The sequence below is a fragment of the Dermochelys coriacea genome, chromosome 6, assembly GCF_009764565.3.
Source record: "Dermochelys coriacea isolate rDerCor1 chromosome 6, rDerCor1.pri.v4, whole genome shotgun sequence".
NCBI classification, from domain to species: Eukaryota; Metazoa; Chordata; order Testudines; family Dermochelyidae; genus Dermochelys; species Dermochelys coriacea.
The window spans coordinates 62,000,431-62,024,854 of NC_050073.1; the positions used below are offsets into that span (position 1 = coordinate 62,000,431).

General features: G+C 38.6%; 1 protein-coding gene across 1 annotated transcript in view; it reads left to right on the forward strand.

The window, feature by feature from the left end:
- The window catches only part of SIPA1L1 (signal induced proliferation associated 1 like 1), a 365,338-nt gene that overhangs the window by 316,527 nt on the left and 24,387 nt on the right, over window positions 1-24,424 (forward strand). The window contains 4 exon segments of the mRNA XM_043515810.1: window positions 9,411-9,560; window positions 16,094-16,218; window positions 22,451-22,569; window positions 23,876-24,321. Of these exon segments, the coding sequence (XP_043371745.1) occupies window positions 9,411-9,560; window positions 16,094-16,218; window positions 22,451-22,569; window positions 23,876-24,321 (840 nt within the window).

Consider the following 24,424-nt stretch of genomic DNA (forward strand, 5'->3'; position numbering starts at 1 on the left):
GCCAAGCCGTAAATCAATATAAAACCATGATGGATGTTGTTTTTGTTTTTTTTAAAAGACAAGAATAAAAAAGAGTAAATCTTTTCCAAAAAATGACTGTGAAGATCAGTCATCACAGATCTGCAGAACCATTGAAATGAAAGGACTGGAAGGGACCTGAGAAGTCAAGACCAACCCCCGGTGCTTTTGCAAGACCACGTAAGCCTAGACCATCCCCAACATGTTCTTGCAAACCTACAAAGATGGGGATTCCGCAACCTCCCCTGGAAGCCTATTCCAGTACTTTACCAGCCTTAAAGTTAGAAAGTCCCTTTTTTGCAGTTTAAGCCATTACTTCTTGTCCCACTTTCAGTAGACTGGAGAACAACTGATCATAGATTTGTGATCCAGTATGACTACCACCTAGCCAATTATTCCCCATTTTGTAGTTACGCATTTAATTTTTCCTTCCTAAGTGTAGTACTTCACACTTGTCTTTATTGAATTTCATCATGTTGATTTTGACCAATTCTCCAGTTTATCAAGGTTGTTTTGAATTCTAATTCTGCCCTTCAATGTGCCTGCTGCCCCTCCCAGCCTGGTGTCATTGCAAATTTTATAAGTGTAGCCATAATCAAGTCATTAATGAAAGTACTAAATAGCACCAGACCCAGAACTGATCCCTGCAGGACCCTACTAGATACATTGTCCTCCCAGCTGACATTGATAATTACTCTGAGTATTGTCTTTCAACCATTTGTCCACCCACCTTTTATAATTTCATCTAGACCACATTTCGTTAGGTAGCTTATGAGAATGTCATGTTGGACTGTGTCTAAAGCCTTTCAAAAATCAAGTTATATTGTGTCTACTGCTTCCCCCTATCCACTATTCCAGTAAACCTGTCAAAGAAGAAAATTAGGCTGGTTTGGCATGATTTGTTCTTGACATATCCATGCTTGCTATTCTTTATAACCCAATTATCCTCTAGATGCTCAGAAATTGATTATTTAATAATTTGTTTGGGTATTTTTCCAGGTCTTTAAGTTAGGGTGACTGGTCTACAATTCCAGGGGCACCTTTGTTCCCTGTTTTGCCCTTCTTCAGTTCTCCTGGGCCTCACCCAGCCTCCATGAGTTCTTGAAGATAATTTCTAACGGGTGTGAGATTGCTTTAGTTAGTTTCTTAAGTATCCTCCGATTAATTTCATTAGGCCCTGCCGACTTGAATACATCTAACTTATCTAAATATTCTTTAACCTAATTATTTCCCGGTTTTTGTTTGTGTTGTTTCCCCCTGTTCATATTAAATGGAGTTGAGTATCTGATCACTATTATTAACCTTTTTAGTATGTAGAAAACACAGTGGGATATTATAGCAAATTACATGACAGTGAATTCATCAAGAGGGACATCTCCAATAGCTGTAAAACCAGATAAGCAGCTATTAAATTAAAATAAAATAATTATTTATCTTTGTCAGTCCGTATGGTTGCTTTTGTAGTGTCCTCTTGTTCGAGAATGGGAACCATTACTCTTTTCTGAGATTTCTTTATATCGTGCAATATTTCTATGACCCTTGTGTATCCAAGGGTGTCTAGCTAAAGCCTATTAAAGCAAAATTAACTCTGTGTTTGACAAGTGATTGCCTTTTACTGAAAAGCCAAAGAATACCAAATGGTGGTTATGTGGAAAATTTGTGCCTGTGACCTTTATAGATTAGTTCTAAAATCTCAGTCCAAATTATATATATGTGTGTGTGTGTGTGTGTGTGTGTGTGTGTGTGTGTGTGTGTTTGTGTGTGTGTCTTTCATGTATATACATATTTATACTGTGTCTCTCTCTTTTCCCCAGGCTGAATTTGATTTAAATCAAATTGATTTAAATCATGATTTTAGTCACTAGTCAGGAAGTCATGGGTTTCTACATAAAAGTGCATTCTTGTTGGTTGTTATAACTTTAATAATATTCTTCACAACTCAGAGATAGATGTAGTTTTCATTTTTAGAAGGTACAGACTGTACATTTTTAAACAGTGATTTATTTTGAAAACTTCTCAGATTAGTTTTACAGCTATATCAGGAAATGAATGGTTGGTTATTTCATTTACCGAAGGTAATTGAAGCAGATTTTTTGAAGTCATTGGGAGGTGAACTATCTGCAGGTCAACAGGTTAATCATTAATATTTGCAGGATTTTCTTGCCATGCTGTATTAGGAGGAGAACGTCACCAGACAGACATTTAAATTGTTTTATTTAACTAAAACAACAATGTTATGTATTCTGGGTTTTTTTTTTCTTCAAAAGCAAACATATAATATTTAACAAAACAAGCATATGAATTTTTTAATTTAAACATTCAAGTTTTTTAAATCAGGATTGTTTGTTTTAAAATTGTTTAACTAAAATAGTTAAATTAAAAAATTAAATTGACTGTCAGCCAGGTCAACATGAGAAACTTAAAATATTGGCTTCTGTAGCTAACTCAGTCATCTTCACCTTCATTTTCCCATCTTTTCATAATCTGGAAAAGAAAAACAAGCTTTCCTGCTTTTTCGGGTCCCAAAAGATTTCTCAATTTGGAATGAATTAGTCCAAAAGAAGAAAATATTCTTTTTACACTGGCAAAAGAAGCTACCGCTGTTAAAAGTGAGATTATCACTTCAACAGTCTCTGAATCCAAGTGCTTGCGTGACTTCCACAAGTTCACTGGTGTGCTTTCTTTAAAACATCATCAGCAAACATATTGCTTGAATGGTTCACCCTTAGCTCTGAAGTTTATTATAGTTGGCATTATGGAGGGATGATTGCTGGATGTCCATGTCATAGTCACCTCCTCTTCTTCAGCAGTTAAGATTTGACCCTGGTACCGAGTATTGAGAATATTTGCAAGAAAATGAGCTGGAGATGGTGCTTGTCCCATTCATTTTTTAATGCTTGTAATTTAACTCTGTCATTGCATATTTCTTTTTTTGAGATCTCACTCAGTTCCTTCCAAATTTCAACAGCGCTAGCAATAAAACTGCTATTTCCCTGCATTTTGTTCAAGGCCACAGAAATAGGTTTCAGGGTACTTGAACATGTGTTCAACATTTCTCTTAAACCCAACATTGAGAACTTTGGCTGTGATCGTGCCATATATTTTTTCATGATTTTGTTCATAAACTGTCATCAGATTAGGCCAGTACTTGATATAGTGCTCAACACAGTCCACTATTGAGTTCCATCACATATCTTCTGGGAGAGTTAGCTTGATTTCTCCCACTTTTTTCAGAGCATCTGCTGCAAAGTGGTTGTTATGGAAGTATTTTGCAATTTCAACAAAATTAGCCTTTATTTCTGGAACACTGAAGTTTTTGGCTAGGAGGTGCATCAAATGAGCACTGCAACTGTATGTTATTAGCTTGGGACTCTCCTAAATTTCTTCTAATCTTGGATACACTTGCAGTATTGTCTGTGACCCAGCTGCGTACTAGACATTTGAATTTTTTCCCCCACAGTATGTTATAACTTTTACTGCTACTTCCTGTAAGTATTCTGCTGTGTGTGCATTTCCTGATGTATCGTTTCTCTAAGGAAGACATTTCCTTCTGTTGTCACATAAGCACATACAACAGGATCATTGTGGATGTTGCTCCACCCATCGAGACTCAGGTTAACAATTTCACCCTCTACACTTTTCGCACACTGCTCAATTTCTCTTTCATACACTTTATCCAGCACTTTGCCTGCGACATCAGCTCTGTTGGGTGGACTGTATCTTGGTCTTAATGACTGAACCATGTTAATGAAGTGCGTGTTCTCAATCATACGGAAAGGAGAGTTTGTTGCACAAACAAACAGGGCAATGTTTTCATCAATTACCTCTTTTTGTAATCTGCTGGTTCTTATCACAAACTTATCTATGGTTGTTTCTGGATGATGGAGATTTTTTTTTCTTTTTGCTCCAGGTGATATACTGTGGCTATGTGACATACATGATGTGACCGAAACACTATCATTGGCAGATAACTCTGAAACTATAGAAAATGATGGTGATGTTGAAGGTGTATAGTCTTCAGAATCCTGTATGTTGAGGATGGATTCTCCTAAACAAAATAAGTCAATGCAGTTATTTAATTATTATTACCATACTGCTCATTTAGTATTACTCATAGCATTCACTGACACTCAGTACTACTTTAAAGGTGAAATTGTAAAGGAAGATCTGCCTACTTCAGCAATTTATTTTTTTTATCACAACTGCATCTAAAATGATAGAACCGTAGAGTAACAACTATATTTTTTGCTCAAACATGAGAATTCAAGAATAGTCTAGAAGGAAGACAGCTAGTCCTTAAGAAAGAAGTATGAAATAAAAAAGTTTACCAACCTGAAGATCCTGCACATTCAGACATGTTCTTTTCATCATCTTCAACACAGCTCCTTCCTGAGAAGGAACACTTCTCATGATGTTGTTTCATTCGAGCAACCAGACCTTCTTTGTTGCACTGTTTGCATTTTGCATGCATTCCTGTCTTACCCACAGGTAGAGGAACTTGGGTAAAATATTCCCAAACTGGGTCTCTTTCACAGCCTGCTGCCATTATAGGTTTTTCCTTCTAGTGAGAGGGTGGTATGGTAGATCTCAAATCAATGAAGGCTACACTCAGAAAGACCTCAAGACTTCTGGAATATGCTGCTCAAACAGTTTCACTTTTGTTTCTACTGCCTGTCCCTCCCTTATCACATTTATCTCCAGACTTCTTCTCCTTGTCCAGGTCTATTCCACCCCCCAGCAATCTTTTATTCATTGAACTTTTTGAAACTTTGCACTTTTAGAGAGAGGTAAGGGATTGACTCTGTGTACACAAATTTGCAGAGGGGCAATAGGGTTGAGGTCTGTTATTTCTCACCTATATTATTATATTATATTATATTAAACCGTTTTTGCTGTTAACAAGCGTGTTATCTCTGGAGACACAAATCCACAGTTTGTGAACTGCAAAACTAAGCATCTCTCATGGTATCTTCTAGACTGAGCACTGAGTCCCATTGGGTAGATAGAAAGATTAACTTAAATAATTTATACAGAAGCCCCTGGAACCCCATAAGATTGGGTCTCTAATCCACGAATTATTGGAACTCATTTACAAAACTTTTCTTAAACATTGCATGAATATATTGTCTCATACTTTAGAATTAGAATTTATAATCCCTATTCCATGATGAGAGATCTTTGAGCTATAATGTATCTAATTAAACTATCTTTAGATAGATTTTTGTCCTCAAAGCATTTTATCAAAAAAATCCGATTTAAATAAAAAAAAACTTTTTTTTTTAATTTAAAAAATCATTGATTTTTATCCACCCTGTTTTCCCCGCCCCTCCCCTCTTCCCAATGTAAATGTAGAAATCTATGGGCCTTTTCTCTCCTTGTCTAACCTCAACCCGTTCTTCCAGCTTGGACTAGAACTGTTAGGTCTAAATTCACTAAGTAGCATAAATGAGCTTGAATGGAGTTGCATCTGTTTGTCAGTGGTAATTTTGGCTTATGCATAGGCTTGATTGTGGAACAATTACTTACATGAGTATTACTTACATGAGTAGTTCCACTTATTTAAAGGTGGCAACTTGCATGAATAAGTGCTAACTAGTGAATTCCGTGATCCTGGCCCTATGCATATTTTCGTGTGGTGTGAAGTACCATTGAAATATCTCTTCAGTGATTCTTTTGATGGCCGCACGTTTTGACGAGCTTGGTGCCCTTTTTCAAATTATAGGCCATTGGTTGAAAGGGATTTCTTTATTGAGGAATCTTTCTAATTTTTTCAGGAACCAAATATAAATGTGATGTTATCCATTTTTAGGTTACATCTCTAGTGACAACAATTCTTTGGACAATTTAAAAATGAATAATGTTATCACTATTAATCTATAATTATGGTGTGTTGAGTCCTTTCATATCTCAGCAATACCGCCTTGATTTTATTCTATTAAGTCATTGTAAGTGTTTTCTGAATCTTCTGAAATGAATAATTTTAAAAAATTACAAATAAAAGGTGTAACAAGTTCCCCCGGGGGTGCCGCTTGAAACTGGGGTACCACTGAGCCCATCAGACCCACTAGCCTGGACTCCCTTTCACACTGTGGTGCTGTGATAAGTTGCCAAGCTCTCCAAGCTTGCTCTTCCACCAGTATACACACAGATGGGGCACAGCCAGCTGCAGCTTTACACAGATGCTGCAATCAGCTCTGCATGGGAAGGCTCAGCTAAGGCAACTCCCAGTTGCTAAGGCACGCACTCTCCTCTGGAGTGTAAACCCGAACGTATACCGTCTTGCACTGCACAGGAAACTGTAGAGCATAAGCTCATAAAACTCGCTCACTCCCTCAATGGGGAGAGAGATATGCAACAGCTTTCTGCTCTAAATTATAATTTCCACACATTGGTTTTAGTTAAAACAAAAGCATATTTATTAACTACAAAAGGATAGATTTTAAATTGTTATACATGATAGCAAACAGATCAAAAGGAAATTACCTTAGTAAATAAACAAAACTGCAAACTGAGTTTAACAGACTAGATAGGTAGGATATGAATTAGCAAATTTCTCACTCTGAATTACAAACAGGCTGGCAGATTCTTAAGGCACAAGCTGCCTAGGCTTTGCAGCTTGGGTTTTCTAGGTTTTCATACACAATCTAAGAATCCCTCTAGCCTGGGACCATCACTTCCCACAGTTCAATCCTTGCCCCTCAGATGTTTCCAGATGTGGTATTGTAAGGAGAGTGAGGTGCCATCATGATGTCATTGTCCCCCTTGTATATCTTCTTCCCACTTGCTGGAAAGCTCTTTTGCTTTGACCTGGGTCAAACAGTTCCCATTGTGTAGTGCAATCTCTGAGAGGTTTCTATTGTACACAGTTCATGGTAATCCTTGTGCTTGTGTGCATTTCCACAGTACACCATTAACATTGTTTGGCCTTTTTACTGTTGTACCTGAAAGGCTGTTTGTGGGTGTTTGTAACTTCACAGCATGTTTCAGTAGCACATACATTGGCAGACTTCATAACATCACATATGGTGGTAGCACATACAATCCAATGAGATATTACTGTCTTGCAGATCAAGACTTTTAGAATTATATTTCACAAAGCATACCCTAATTGCACAATAGTGGGAATATTGGGGTGCCAGGATGTCACAGAAGGAAATCACAAATAAGTTAACAGATGTCATGCCACTAGAAGATATTGATTATTTTGTTCAACTAATTTACCGTACAAATTAGTTTGATCATGGCTTAAGTATGGTGTTTTACAGTAAAATAAAACCTTTCCCTATTCAAAATTTTCTTTAGTTAGATGGTAGCTAGTACTAATTGAAATCCAGTGTTGCTGTAAATAACAGACTATCCTCCCTGTGGGGCTGTTCTTTTTGCTGTTTAGTCCAAGTTTATAATAATTTGTTTGATCTCACTAAAGTCTTCCAGGTTTGTGACGGAATTATAACTCTGTTATGGTTGTGTAAGTCTTTGCATCACCTCAGAACAATACTGTCATTTTTGGAAAGGCACAGGAAATGAAGAAAACCATACCTGAAATTGAAATACAGCTATACCATTGGGGGAACATTTTACACAAAATTATAGAAGTGTTATTGTTTCGTTACCATAAATTCTAATCAACCATCATATGAGAGAAGGTCATAGTTTAACAAATGTGATTTATATATTGTTAGGTAAGTGTTAGTGGATTCTACATGTGTATATATGTGCAAAGTGTGAATCTTATTGAAAACAAGTATTTTCTTGGCTGGCCTTTTTTCTGTATAAGAATGCCACTAGAAAAATTAGAAATTGCTATTAATCTGCTTGGCTCATCCCTCCCTAAATTTCCATCTTTTGAACTGTTTGTTTTCTTTGCAATCAAAAGTTCAGAATTTTTGCTTACACCGATAAATGTGAGTTGTTAAATTTAGGTCAGTAGACTAAAGATGCAGTATTAGGTTTGGTGCTGTGCTTCAAATGATTAGGATTTAAATCACTGCCTTTTTGGTTGGGTAGAAATTTTCTTGAATCTCATTTATGCAAACTGAATTTAGAGGGTCAGTCTTTATTTTTCCTCCCTCCTCCTCTTCCCCCCAAAAAACCCAACCACCTTTTTTTTTCTTTGTTTTGTATTTATTTGGTATTTCCCTCCCACCCTTTTGCTTGAACAATCATCATAATGCCTAGTTCTTAAAATTTTTCAACAAATATTTCTCTCAGCAATCAGAACTATAAGCATTTTCATCTTCAAAATAGTTGCAAACTTTTAATAATTGATTTCCACAATATCCTATTGAGAAAGCTAAGTAAATATTATCCCCCACCTTATAAATGGGAAACTGAGGCATGCCAATTAAGTGGCTTGCTTAATGTCTTGGAATTTCCTGGATCCAAATCCTGTGCTGAGACAGGTAAACCATGTTTTATGGAAGTCCATCTATCTTGGTTTTTTCACATGTAAGATGACTGAAAGGTCTTAAGCTTCAATGTGTTGCACTTTTTTGCAGTTACAATTTGTTTAAAATATAATTTGTTGTTGACTGAGGGCCTGACCCAAAGTCATTTTAAGTCACTGGAAAGATTCACATTGACTTCAGTCACAAATAGAACAAAAATATGTAGAATCATTAAAACAGTATAGGCTCTACTTGATCCGTTGGAGGCAGAATGCACAGGAACCAAAAGATGACCCAAAACCTCAATTGCAGGACAGATACCCTTGCTGGACAAAGTAAGGATACCCCTGTTCAAATTTTTGTCCAGTTGTGAATATTGGAATGCTAACCATTTATGATATACTGTTGCTGTATTGTTAGGAGGTAGGTCCATGTGACACAAGTATGTAGTTACCAGCAAAGTTATAAGGTGTTAGCCAAACAATTCTGTGTATTTAGGAATGATGAACATCCCCATTTTTCATTTATAAATAACGTTAACCAAGTCTACAATCCTAGTATTTTAATTAACAAAATAATGGTAGCAAAGAGACTAGCTTTATATGCTTGAAGAGTTGGTATATGTAAGTACTGCATTTTGTTAAAATTCCACACAAAAGCTTGTTCTGAAATGTAAGAATAAATCAGTTATATGGTATGTGGATGAAGTATGTTGTGTTTCAGTATTCCTGACTAGCAAACTACAAAAACAATTCAACAAGTTTATTTCTGGCAGTCTTTGGAAGCTGGCATGTTTTTCTAAAGTTGTTTTTCCTAGTCTGTTTTCCCACTATTCCCACAGGTAATGTAGTAATAAGGGAAAATATGTATGGCCCTCCAAATGGCTTCAATTTTACTATCTCCATGAAGCCATGCTTACTGCTGATGTGGCAATTTGTGCATATTGCCCATTATGTCCTGCACTGTGATTTATTGACTTTAACTGTGTTTGTTTGCTTTCAACAGGTTGTCTCCTGGTTCTGATGTCTATGTCACAGTTTCATCCATTGCCTTAGCAAGATCACAGCAGTGTCGCAACTCCCCCAGCAACTTATTGTCCTCGAGTGAGACTGGCTCTGGTGGGGGAACCTACAGACAAAAATCTATGCCAGAAGGGTAGGCACCAGGTTTTTTTTTTGGGTGCTGTTTGGTTGAGGTTTCCCTCTTCCATTTGGTGGCTAGAGTAATAAAATATATGAGCTATGCTTACTCTGCTGGTTTACAAACTATTCTTTACATGCAGTTACTAGAACAGTTTTTCTTTCCTTGCCTCACTTTTGAAAAAAAAGTGAGGTTGAAGAGTCCTCTCACTTTTTCTCTCTCTGACAATTCCCAGGCTAACATCTGCAGAGAACTTGAAGTATTTGAGTCTTCATTACATACATCGGTTTCATGTTGCAAACTTCTTCACTTCACCTCACAGCTTCTGCTTCTTAAATGGTATCAATAATGCACAATACTCAGACTGAATTCTTAGGCTTTTGACTTTGCAGCCTGCACTGCTTTTTTTCAAGCAAGAAAGTGATACATTCATCTAAGATTTGTATAGTTTAGACATAAGGGTATCAAGTGACTTATAGGGAGTGTTCAAAATATCATTTATTTCACATATTAAAAGCTTCTCTGATTTCTGCCTGTCTCCTCCAACTTTATTGAAATCATGAAACTCCTTGGAATGACCCACTATTCACATTTGGGGAAAACTCGTGGAGGAAGAAATTAAACGTGTATCCTTTTCAGAGAACACTGAAAAGGAAAAATGAAGCAAACATTTTTAAGTAGGGAAAGAAAAATAATTGGCAACAATAGAACTACGTGCCTAAGAATACCCCTTACAGAGAAGAGGAAGGGAGAAAAACGGCTTAATAGTTCACACTGTGAAGCTTCTCTCTGGAGTCTCCTTAGGTAGTTTGACGGTCAGTGTGTAATCCTCTCCATGTTGGTGCTTATAAAGTTGAAATCTCTGCTCCTGTATTACAAAAATGGCAGTAGTGATGTAAATTCCATCGTCTGAAACTACCTAGCTAGACACTAGTATAACACCCTGCCCTATGCATGTTAGGGAAGTCTGCAGACAGGAGCCTCTGTCCTGTGCAGCATGGAAGCATGGAGCTTAGCAAGGTGTCAAGTGCTTTCTCTTGCTCAGAGCTCTGGAGGTGCCTTTGAGGTGGTCTTGCTCCAGCACAGATTAGGAAGTTTGCAGGAAAGATACCTTCCACTGCAAATGTTAGGTGCTGTGTGCCTTCCCCTGTTGCAGAGCAGGTTCCCTCCCGCACACCAACACAAAGGCCCAGATTCAGAAAAGCATCCCTATTCAGGACAGATTAAGTACTGTTCTGAATAAGGATTGATTTATGCATATGCCTAAGTGTTGTCCCGAATCATCCCAACGTGCACAGGAGTCCTTCCTTAGCCCATTTCACTGTACAAGTTAGTCATGCACACACCTATAGTGGATCCTTCCTTCTTCGCTGAGCATTTTACAAGTTCAGAAAACAAAACCACACTTGCATACTGAATTCACTGTTTTAAAAGATTAATAATTCTGACAAATCAAACCAGTTATTCCAGTTCATTGGAATAATGAAAGGCACAATGATGACAAGAAGTGGCACTGATCCTCAAAACAGGCAATTTCTTTGGCAAATTTACCTTTAAGAGCATGTTGACGTGGCTTTAGAAACTTTAGAAAAGCTAGCAAGATTTTTTTTTATGATGGGAAAAATACCATGCCACTCTGTCTCCTCCCCATTGTTCTCATTCTCGTAAATGGCTGAACCATATTTGCTAAAGCTGTCCAAAAATTCATCTTTCAGTATAAAGACAAACCATGACAAATTTCAGCCTGAAAGATGAAAGTTTCAGAATACTAGTAATTGAAAATAGAGAGAAGGATGGAAACTTTATCCAACAATTTTTATTGTAACGGAAACTGGTGATCCTACTATATTATTGGTCCTGATCATTCACCCATTAAAAAATGGCAAAAGCCTCATTCTTCACTTCAGCAGTATCCAGATGGGGCTTGCTGTATATATTATAGATATGTTTCATGTGCACTTCTGTTTGTATTGTATGGTTTTAATGTATATGTATGAATGTTAATAGAATGTAAAAAAGGAGTATAAAACAATGAATGAATGTTTTTTTTTCTTTTTCTGGCTGTATGAAATAAACTCTTTTCCTGTGTTCCTTTGGGAAATAAAGATGTATTTCTGCTGTTTTCATGAGGCCTGTAACAACTTTTATAATGTAAGTGGCATAAAAGATACCACTACAACCAGCACTAATTATTTCCTAGTTTAATTAAAAAGAAAAGGAGTACTTGTGGCACCTTAGAGACTAACAAATTTATTAGAGCATAAGCTTTCGTGAGCTACAGCTCACTTCATCGGATGCATTTGGTGGAAAAAACAGAGGAAAGATTTATATACACACACACACAGAGAACATGTCTGTGTGTGTGTATATAAATCTTTCCTCTGTTTTTTCCACCAAATGCATCCGATGAAGTGAGCTGTAGCTCACGAAAGCTTATGCTCTAATAAATTTGTTAGTCTCTAAGGTGCCACAAGTACTCCTTTTCTTTTTGCGAATACAGACTAACACGGCTGCTACTCTGAAACCTAGTTTAATTAGTAAGTTTTAAATGGCCTAGTTAATAAAAAATAAAGGAAGAAACAAGTTTGTTGCATCTTAATTAGTAGGGGAATTGTTAGACCTCACCAAGATTAACCAACAGTATTTTTCATGGATCTCTGATATCCTCTTTAATAAAAATACACCATAACGTAAGCAAAGTATATTACATGCATTTGATGATGAATATTGATATCAAGGATGTTAATTAGGAGAACATTATGTGAAGAATAAATAATGATGCTGCACAATTTGATAAATGAATGTTTAGATCTTGAACTTCTCTTTTAAATACTAATTTCTAATTACTCCTTTTTTATATTTGGTAGTATGGACAGATGTTACCAATGTTTCAATAGTCACTTAGCTAATGTTTAGGGAAGTCATCAGTTTTTTTAAAAAAATATAAAAGCCATTCATCTCTAATGTAGTTTGTTAATATAATAATACTTGTTTGAAAGTCTTTCACCAATGTTTAATTTAGACAATTCCATTATCTCTTAGATTACGAGGTAAAATTCTGTATATCCCTAAAGTTTATGGGATGTTGAAGGGAGGGAAGGCAATTCTAGGACAGAATGGAGACCTCCACATAGCATGACCTTGCACCTACAGTGCATGTGAGGTCACGCTGTGCGGAGGATGCCATTTTGCATGCAAGTGTACAGTTGCATGCCTGACTAAATATATGATAGCACGCCACTGGTTGGCAGGTTTCCATTTCAGTATTAGGTCACCTGGGAGGCCTATGTTTGGCAGGGCGGGATATGTTTATTTTCATTTCAACTGTTACATTAAGTAGTTGGAACTGGGGAAATTCCATGATGTGAACTATTGTGAAGTGTACAAAGTTTATCTGCTGTTGCTGTTCATCTGTTTTAATGGTGGTTTTGTGTGGTTTTGCTTTTATTTTTTTTATTTTAAATTCTGGATATGTTCATGAAATTCTTCTAGTAATGGTCTAACCCTGAATAGAAGATCTGAATCTAATATTTAAATTGCAGTATTAAAATCATACAACATGTTACATTTATAGATACTGATGGATAAAGGAGGATCCTGTGTATTCCACAATTGTTTAGCAGTGGAATTTGCAAGAATCCATCTTTTGCTTGTGTTTCAGAATCTAGGCTTTCATTTGAATAAAAAAGGGTTTTAGTTCTCTTGGCTGCTAATAGAACCCTACAAATATGTGCGGAGTGTAAAATTATTACCTTGTGTCTCCTTGAATCTGCAGACAACCTGAAACGATAGTTCGGAGATGGGAGTTGCTCCAGTACCTCTCAGAACAGTATCCCTTTATTCATTTCGAAATATAATACAAATTTCAATGTCAAATTAACGGTTTCACAGCTGATCATTTTAACATCCCGTTAATGGATTCATCACACAAATTTAACTATCTTCCACACCTCACATCTTTCCAGATGCCAAAAGCCCCAACTGTCCACTCTTAACTGCCAAAATCATTTGCTTCTGTGTTAGTTATGCATTTTCAGTACATTATTCTGCAGAATATTTGAAAATGAAAAATTTTGGGGCAGCATAAAAAAGATTTAATGTCATCTTAAATAAGATGGGGGAGATACTATGACTATTTTTCATTTTCATTTATAATTAAATGAAACTTCAATTTTTGTGTGTGATTTTTTCCTGAAGTTGTTACAGAATCTCCAGTCTGCTCCACTGGAGTATCTTTGAATACGTAGGGTCTTGCCCCAGAATTTAGGTCAAGGTTGCTATGGTCCATACAGGGCCTTGACTACAATTAAATTTAAGTGGGAAACATAGTCACCTGTCTCTGTTCGTATTTAAGATCTCTTTACTCCTCTCCTTGCTATCTACTTTCCTTGCAGCTACTATGCAGATTAGTACACATCCTGAATGCCTGGCCTTTTGTAAATGACCTCTTGTTTCTGTACCTTCTTGATCTGCTTTTGAGTTGTTTTTTGCTGTGGATTTCTGCTTGTCAGATACTTACTGAGCAGACATATACAAGTATCGCACCACAATTTGAATACATTGTATTCAGTGTCTTAATGAATTTGATTGACAGATCTCATCATGATATGATTTTCAATCAGGCCTGTGCTCTTTAGTCAGTCACAGTATGTCAACACTCCAGTAAAACACCTGCAACTGGCCAGTCTCAGCTGACTCGGGTTCAGGGGGCTTAGGCAGCAGAGCTATAAAATTGCAGTGTAGCTATTCCAACTTGAGCTGGAGCCTGGGCTCTGGGAACCTGTAGCCTGAGTCCAAACATCTACAGTCCAGTTTTATAGCTTTGCAGTCTGCACCCCATGAGTCTGAGCCAGCTGACACAGCCAGCTGTGGGTGTTTATTGCAGTGTAGACATATCCTTAGGCACTTTTGAAAATCCCACTCAAAAATGTGTGTGTAAATTAAGGAAAAACAATGGCTTCAGATATTCATCTATCTCAGCCAAAGCTGATCCATGATCTCAAAGTCACAAGTTTAAAACTAACCCAAATCAGTTATTCACCATAAATTGCCAGGTAATGGCTATGCCATGGCCCATGTGGAATGCATTGGTGCTTTCAATCTAGTTATTAATGGACAAATGCCCACATCCCAAAAATCACTACTACTGTTGCCACATAGTGATATGATGGTCACCTCAGCAGATAAGCCAAGGATATAATAGTCTATGAAGTCTGTAAAACCTCACAGCCCACTTTAATGGCAGTGTAGGGAAATTCATGCGGTTACTCCCCATGTTGTATTTGTGTGGCTAGATACCACTTCATGGTCTAGGACTGTTGATCCAGCACCTTTTAAATACTTAATTTTTCAAAAGAGTCTAAGTGAGTTGGGGCCACAGTTCCACTGGCTTTCAGTAAAACTTGCAATCTTTAAATCACACCTTTAATGAATGAAATCAGACTTTAAAAAGTTCTGCTTTGATATGAAATTGGTGCTTCAGTAAAAAAGAATTCTAATTCAGCCTTTGGAGGTTTCATTAGGTTTCATCGAACTTCCTCATGACTGGTCATGTGACAAACCAATCATGTGTTGGACCAACTTCTGTTGGTGGAAGGTACAAGCTTTCAAGCTGCACAGAGATCTTCCTCAGCTCTGTGTACCTTCTACCAATAGAATTTGGTGCAGTAAAAGCTATTACCTCCCCAACCTTGTCTCTCTCATATCCTGGGACCAACATGGCTACAGCAACACTGAAAACCAATCATTGTTAAACAACCGATTGCCCCACTAATTTTTCACTCATTTTTGGCTGAAGGATTAAAAATCTCATGTTGATGCCTATTGGTATGGGAAATTGCAAAAAACAAATTCAATTATGATATAAACATTCAACTTTTTCCCAGGTGCCACTTGTTTGTGACAAATAGTTCTCTCATATCCAGTGCTGAATTTGTAATGAAAAAGGTGCTGAGGCTCAAGCAATATTTTACATTCATAACTGATGCAGCAAGCCCAGAGGTGCCGGGGCTATAAACTGCCAAGCCTAGAGGTGCCAGAGCTTAGCCTTGGCAAGACCTGGCACAAAGTAAGTACTGCTCAAAACTCAATGTTAGTCAACTGAAAAAGGTAAACCTACTGTTTACATTAGTAAAAACAGCTACCACTTTTTGAACCTTCCAGAATACATCTTGCAACAAAATAACGTAGCATAATTTAAGAACAGAAAAAGTTCATCTGATTTAGCATGCTGACTGGTACACAGTTAGGACCCATTTTTGGTTAAATAATAATTTTTTTAACTGAAACCAGGGGTTCTTGAACAGAGGTGCTCAGTAAATTAATGGTTTAGTATATATATACTGTGTATTTTATAAATAGGAGGTGGTAAGTGACCCCCAACAACTGAAAGGAAAAGTATTATAAATCCCACAAGCAGCTATGTTTCCGGATTTCTGGGTCAAGTTACTTGATATCGTAACTGTTTTTCTGTAAGTGCTATTCTTCTACATGGGATTTAAGCATAATTAAAACTGTTGTCTACCTTTGTTTTGGGGACACTACAACAGGTTTGGGATGAGTCGTAGATCCCCTGCCTCCATTGACAGGCAGAACACGCAGACGGATACTGGTGGCAGCGGCAAATCCACACCAAGCTGGCAGAGGAGTGAGGATAGTATTGTTGACCAAATGGGTAAGTAATTAACTTCTGCAGTAAGCAAATGGTGTTAACCACAAGGTGACTTTGGCAGTATATTTCTCCATGCAGTGGGAGAAGCTTCTAAACCACTGTATTTTCTCTTTGTGAATGTTACTCTCATTAATCAGAATGAATTATTAGATTTTAGATATACTTCAGTCTGTGTCTTTGAGACCTCTGAGTATCACCTGAGGAAGAACAGAAGTTATTCTGAGGCTAAATGTTCCATAATTCTCCCACTCTCTGGAACACCCTGTCCTTAAAAAGTGGTTGGATAGACATGGTTATTAGTTTGTCTTGTTGTTGAAGGCTTGTTTGACCTCACCTACTCTCCCCAGTGGTTTGGCTTAGTTTAATTTTTGCTTAGTTTATCTTAAGTGTTTGTGATGTTCCCTTTCAAATGGTGCTATATAAATGCAAATTGATTGTTTGATCATTGAAGCTCTAAAAATCCCATGTGCAAAATGGAAAAAAATGCAATTTAAATTTAAATAGTGAAATAAATCTTTAGCTTGATTAGAATTGCCTTCCACCAGTGTATACGTTTTCTTTGCATTTTGCAATTAAGTTGTCAACTGAAGAAATATATTAACTACATAAAACAGCTGGGTACTGAAGATTTGCATTGTTAAGCCCTCATTTGGAGTATCAGTACAGAGACCTTTTTCTTCTTTATATATCGCTGTTGTGCACTAAGATGACAATTTGACACCAGTTGATACCAATGAGAGTCTGACACTGACACAAATTTTGCCCTACAATAGCCAACCAGTTGCATTGTTGCAAGTTTGGTCAAGGTTGCTATTTTTTTAAATTCCTCTGTTATAGGTTAGTAGGAGTTTAGGACATTTTAGGACCAAGGAATTGAAGCTATTCTTGTAAGTCCATATCTTTCCCAATCTTGTCTGCACAGAAGACCACCTTACTGCATTGTAGTTCACTATTATTCCTATATAAATGTGCTAGTCTTGAACACACAATAAAGGGATTCAGTGAATGCAGCAGGCATTTGGGAAGTGCAATGTGATTCTCAGGTTCTGAACACGTACTTTGTTCTAGTAACTTCAGAGCCTCAGTGAGTTGTGCCTTATTAATGAAGACATCTGTCATCCCCTTCTCCTTTTAACATGGAAAACTTGTGATTATACTCATCTGTTGTTCTCATTTTGACAGAATGATTTTTAATTGCATATGTTTTCATACTGTTGTGATGGTAACCACACATGTAAAACTGATCTCTTGTTCAGCATTACTTCTGCAGCTTCTCTGCTGTGTAGTGGTGCTGCCATTGGATAGAGCTGCCAGCAAGTTCTGCTGTGGAATGTTAGATGCTACAGTATTGGCTTAAAGAAAGTGAAAGGAGCCGTAAAAATTGTGTTTCTGGTGGGAAAGGTAGTTCCAAGATTCATCAAAAGCAAACAAAGAGGATACAGGGCTATTTCGCAGTATCTCTCTTGGGTAGTGTCCTGCATTCAGACAGTTCTGACTGTAAGCTGCATCTCTGGCTAGAAGCTGTAATGCCAGTTCTGATGAGTCTATGTAGCAGTTTGGTTCACCACAAAATAAGTAGAATGTTTTAGCTTTAAAAAGGCAGTATTAGGGTTTGTAAATAGGTAGGACATAAGGCATGATAGATTCACACAAAGCTGTTTCTGCCTCACCCTAGACTTTAAAGAATTTTTGTCCATTGCACCTAATCACCATTTTGTTACTTTTACCAGAAGAGAACTCATTAGGGCTAGAATGATAATAATGCTCTAAATAAAGATTGAGAGAGAGTAGCTATATTGAGGAGATTTGGATAGCTCTCATCTGTACTTTGCCCAGTTTCAACTGGTTGACCAAGCTTGCAAACGCCTTATGCTACACTTGATGCAATTACTGTTTGTCTGTGGGTAGGAAGGTAACATGATAACTTCTGAATGCTGCATTCAATCAATTCCAAATTTTCAGGGAATGTTCTAGCCATCAGTAACCAAAACACTATTGATTTGGGGAAAAATTAGTGGTGGCACAGTTTGGGGACCATGGTATGTGGGGAAGAGGGAAAAGGGCCCTGGCATGGAGGGAAGGTGGGAATGAGGGACAGGTAGGGCCTCTGGCATAGGAGGAAGGGGGAATGATGAACATGGAAGGAAGTGGGGATGTGGGTGCAACCTAGTATAGGGGGAAGGGTAAATGGGGAGCATACAGACTCGCCTTCGGGAGAAGAGACGAAGGGAAGGGGGGCAAACACAGAGCCACTGCCATGGGGGAGAATAGGGGACCCTTAAATGGAGGCAGGGAGGAAGGGAGGCACACAGAACCCCAAGTGGAAGAAAAGGTTGAAAGAACCTAGTATGGGGAAAGGAGGAGACACAGCTGTGTGGGAAGGGCAGTATACAGAGCCCTTGGAATGGAGTAAGTGGGAAATGGGGAACGCACACAGCCATGGGGAAAATGGAGGCTGTGGGGGAAGTGGGAACGGGGGTGCACACAAGAGTTGCCAGCATGGTGGGGGAGAATTCGGAACCTTGGTATGAGAGAAGAGATGGGGGGGTCACACACAACCGTTGACAGCAGGGGAGAATGGGTGATATTTCAAGGGAATCTCTGAGACAGTGCGGGATAGGAGGGTGGAATGTAGGGAGCTCATGAGGAGGGATTCAAGGAGCCCCTGGGAAGTGCGATAAACTCAGCCTACAAAAACTATGAAGTGTGTGATCCTTTAGTACTCTAAGTTCCTTGGTTTTTGTAAGCACAAATTTCTCTTAAATGTTGCATTTTAAGAATGCAGAGTATTCGGTATCTCTAGAAGGTCCATGTGAAGAACTGTCACCAAGACCCATCCACTTTTAGCTCTTTGAAAGCAAATATATACTGCTGGGGAACTTTCCATGCAAGACCTCTATACTTACATAGCGACCTCTCAGAAAAGAATTAACTGCTTTATTTATTCAAAAATCTCCTTATCCACTTACCTTAAATTGATATAAGGCACACTTAAACCAAGTCCGAGTGTCCACACAAGGTGATTGCCCAGATTTAATTAATTCCATTTCTAAATTGTTTTAGTTAAATTGGTACAACTTTCTCATGTAGACATGGCCAAATATATGCTGTTTCTTCACATCATTGCAGAACTGTATTCCACTCAAGAGTGTATGCGCCCAATGCACTGAAGCCAGAGAATTTTGCTTAGCAGTCCCTGTTGGGGCAGCAATTGCACCCTGTGGCCCTCATAGCCTCTTCCATGCCTATATCAGGGTGACACTACTCTGACCCCCACTGAGTTCCTTCTCACTGCCCACAGCTTGAGTTGGAGCTTGCCATGTGGATTTTACCTGTCGGTTTCTGACAACAACAGTGCGATTGTCTGTAAATTGTTAATTAGCAGTACCCTTGTAATCCAGTTTAGGAATTAGTTCTGTTTATAGTGTTATATGGTAGTATGACCTCACCAGGATTTAAGCTCCATCCTTTCTGTGGGGTGGTATTTCCAAATTACAATCCCCATACATGTTGTCTGTTGTGTTTTAGGAGAGAGAGACAATAAAGAGTGCTCCATTTGCTATTCCTTTAAGAAAAGCACTCAAGTTGCCTTGGACTTGTGTTTAAAACAGCACCTCCTGGAAAAAGCCATGAAGCCAGATTTAGCCCTGGGGCCCTCTGCAGATCACCAGGGCCATCAATCTTCAGACCTGGTGTGGACCCAAGATAGGCCACCAGATTCAGACTCTTCTCAGAGAAAAAGGGACCAGTCCCCTTCATCTGCTCCCCTGAGGAAGAGAACTCATAAAACTAATCAGAGCCACTCCCTGGTTCAAAGAGATTCTTCCTCCTCTTCTAAGAGGAATGTGGCATACTGCCATGTCTCAGTGAAGAGGACTTCTTGGCTGCAGAACTCAGGCATTGCTGTGTACATAAAAAAAGCATAGAAGACATACCATTTGATGGACAGTCTTTTTTTTCTGAAAAGACAATGAGAAGTTACATTTTTTTAAGAATTCCAGGCTATGTTATGGTTTCTCTCAGGGTATCCTCAAGCTGAAGTTGGACCATGCCAAACTGATTCTTATTGCACCAGGTTGGCCAAGACAGTGTTCATTCTTTGACCTAAATCTGTTGTTCAAACTCCCAGATCTCGTGTTTATCTTCCCAGCCTAGGGACTCAACACCCTGGGCAGGTTGCACATCTGGCACTGAACAGTGTTGCACTTCACAGTGTGGATGGCTAGATGAGAATTAAGATCAATGTTCAGAAGTAGTTAGGAGAGTTCTAATCATCTACTAGTACTACCTGTTTGGCCAAGTGAAATCATTTTTCGCTTTTGTCAATAACAGAACGTTAACTTGTGTTCAGGAGATTTGGATTACTTATTGCATTTGAAGTCCTCGGATCTGGCTCTTATCTTGTTGAGGGGCCACTTGGAAATGATCTTGGCATTCCATCCTCCAATCCAAGGGAGATCAGTTTTCTCAAACTTCATGGTAATGAGATTTCTGAAAGGCACTGTCCACCTTTTTCCACGTGTAAAGGAAACAGTCCCATTGTGGGATCTCAGTACTGTACTGGCCGCCCTCATGGGTCCTCCATTTGGGTTAGTAGCATCATGCTTCTTGTCTCTATATCTTCTGCAAAAAGAGTGAGCAAACTGCAAGCCCTTATGGCATGGCCTCTATATACACAGTACTTCAAAGACAGTGTCCTTGAGGCCACATCCAAAGTTTTTGTCCAAAATAGTTTTGCAGTTTCATCTTAGCCACGCTATTTACTTACCCGTATTCTTTCCTAAGACACAGTCGAATGCAGATGAACAGCAGCTTCGTACGTTAGATATGAGATGGTGTCTGACATTCTGTCTGGAAAGAATTAAATCAGTTTATTCATTACCACCTCAGCTCTTTGTCTCTTGTGTGGATCAGATGAAAGGTCAGCCAGTATCTGTGCAGACAATTTCTAGATTGATAACTTCCTGCATTACCACAGTTTATGGAGTGGCTCAGATCACACTCTTACAGTCTTTACGGACTCATTCAACAAGGGCTCAAGCCTCGTCGATTGCATTTTTCAGCGATATTTAAATCTTGGACATTTGCAGAGCTGCTGCATGGTTTTCTGTACATTCCTTTGCCAAACCTTATGTGATTACCACAGCATCTAGGTCAGATGGGAAAGGAAGTCAGTTGGGAAGGCAGTTCTGCAGTCATTGTTTAAGAAGACTCCAAGCCCTATCTCCTACCAGTATTGTTTGAGAATCATCACAGTGGAATACATGTCTGCAACCAGTTGGGGAAAAAAATGGTTACTTACCTGTACTATAACTTGTTCTTCAAGATGTGGGTGCAGATACATATTCCATGACCCATCCTTTGTCCTAGTCTTGGATTCTGGTGCAAAGGAACTGAGGGTGGTTGGGGCAGTGCTGCCCTTTTTAGCCATGGGAGGGGCTATGAGGACCAGAGGGCATGAATATTGCCCTGATGGGTACTACTAAGCAAAGTTCTCTTGCTTCGATGGGCTGGGCACAGGTGCACCTGAGTGGAATACACATCTGCACCCACATCTCTCAAACAATTTTCACTACAGGTCAGTAACTGTGTTTTCATGGAGTACAGTCAAAACCATTGAGTGGCATGGAAATAGTATGGTAGATGATATTGCTATTTAGGACTAGACAATAGATTCTTTTAAAAATATCTGTTTTCGATGGTTTGATGAGAAATACTTGGGGTACTTCTATTAGATATGGTTGAAGTTCAAAGGGGAAATAAATGTGTATAGTTAAGTGATCACTGTAACTTGACTGTTCTGCCTTGCTTTACAGTACAACTAAACAGGGATGGACCTCAAGCTTTCTAATTTATTGTCCTCTGGCCATGTGAACAAAGAGACATTCATTTTTATGATACGCCAGCACCTGGTTTAATATCCTGGCCCCATCTTCTTGGACACTTGAGGCACAGTCCTCACCTGATGTAAATATTCATGGCTCCATTGATTTCAGTGGAGCTGTACTGATTTACTACGGGTGAGGATTTGGCCCTTGTTGTTTTACAAGCGGTTTGTATACCATACATTCTGTATTTTGAAATAAATTTATGACCGACTGTCCAAAGGTTTTGGTTAATGACAGCAGTGGGGAAAATCAAACTGTAACATCAGATTTCAAGTTTTCTTAATTTGTCTCACATGCCCCTACAGTGCATATACTGGGTAAGTGCAATGTTGCTTGCTGTGTTGCAGAACCAACATGCCATCTCCCAGCTGTATCAAAAGTACTGCCATCCTTCAGAGACAGCCCCAGTGCAAGACTGATGAGGCAGGATCCTGTCGTTCACTTGTCGCCAAATAAGCAGGGTCATGTAAGTTAACTTATTAAAAATTATTTTTAAATCTTTGACTCTGTTTCTGCCCAAAAGGTCTGGGTGCCGTTCAAAGGCAAAGTATCTTTCAAAAACATAGTTATAAAATCAGCAAAAAACCATACTTCTCTGTCAGCAAAGCAGATCTGCTACCTTTTCCGTATTCCAGAAGCTAAGCACGGCTTTAATAGCAAATTTCTTAGCAGAAACATTTTACTGCCAATTGAACAGTAGGTTTTTGGTCTGGTACCTGGTGATTAGTGGAGTATTTGTGGGAACTTTGATTATTCCCAAAGGAAGTATCCTTTGTAAATCCCCATAGCTAGTCCCAGGCCACAGATGCAAGTTTTGGGGAACTTTCCAAAAATGCTTCATATGGCAATGTTTAGAAGCTTGGTGCAGCAGTCCATACACATATGTTGAAATATAAATAGCATTTCCCTTGCCTCTACACTTGTTTTTGTTTTCATTTTTCTTTCTTTATCTAGTCTCTCTCATTTATTTTCTTTAAATGTGATCATAACTTTTTCCTTAGTTGGAAAGGTTCTTTCATAATAGCTGCTGGAGTACTGCCTGAAGGAGTTTTTCTTACCTTTATATACATGTTCAATCGCTGAATAGAAAACTACATCCTTCTGACCCTGTAGAACTGGGTAGGAACACCCTTTGGAGTTTGTCATACATACATCTGATTGTGAAGCCTGCAGCATTCCCGATAATTCATTTCAGTGTTTATTTGCAAAGGAGATTGCTGCTGAGGAAGCAGTGAGCTTCCTAGTAAAGGGGGATCTGAGTAGCCAGAGATGCCCATTCTGTCTTTTCTCAAACTTTTGGGTAAGTAATCAGATTATTAAAATAACACATGCTTCAGCTGTGGATTGATGGAGTCTCGTGTTCTAAACACCTTAAAATTAGCATCTGTGCCGTCTTTAATTATAAGCACTGTTGAAGAATTGGGTACTTTTCTATGGTTATGGCGTTGCGATTGAATATCAAAGTTTAAACATGAATGGTCATTTTTACTTGTGAGTGGGCTTAGTACAGGTGACTAAATTTTAAAGTAAATGGTGTAAAAATATTGTGGGGTAAATTAGATTTTCTCTAATAAATTAAGGCATGACTGCCCAAAGTCATACCAAGCTTTTAAAATGGGCATTAAACTGATGGCCTGAGTTACGTCTGCGAATTTTAGACTAAGTCCCCCCAGACATGTGTAAAAGTAGAGCTTCCATAGTGCAGTTGTGCCTTCTTTGTTTTATCTTCATCGTGATCATTCTGAATTAAAGTCATGAACATTTTTTTGTAGTCTGACAGCCACTACTCCAGCCACTCCAGCAGCAATACTCTCTCCAGTAATGCCTCCAGTGCCCATAGTGATGAGAAATGGTATGACAGCGGCGATCGCACTGAGTCAGAGCTGAACAGCTACAACTACCTTCAAGGGACTTCAGCTGATAGTGGCATAGATACCACCTCATACGGCCCCAGCCATGGCAGCACAGCTTCTCTGGGAACCTCAGCAACGTCTCCTCGATCAGGGCTTGCAAAGGAGAAAGTGACACCACTGTGGCATAATTCCAGTGAAGTAGTCTCCATCGCAGACAGGACTTTAGAAAAAGAAAGCCATGTTGTAGACCGGAAGACGGAGTCTTCACTGAGCCTGGATATTCACACCAAGAGTCAACCAGCCTCCATTCCTTTAACAAGAGAGAACAGTGCTTATAGTCTTAGTGATGCGGTTTCCCACACAAGGTAATTTTCTCTCAAGTCATGACTGATGCCCCTTCCACCTTCACTTTCTCTCTCTTTAACATATCGGACATGAGAAGTGAGTGTTAAGGGAAAATTGTGTACC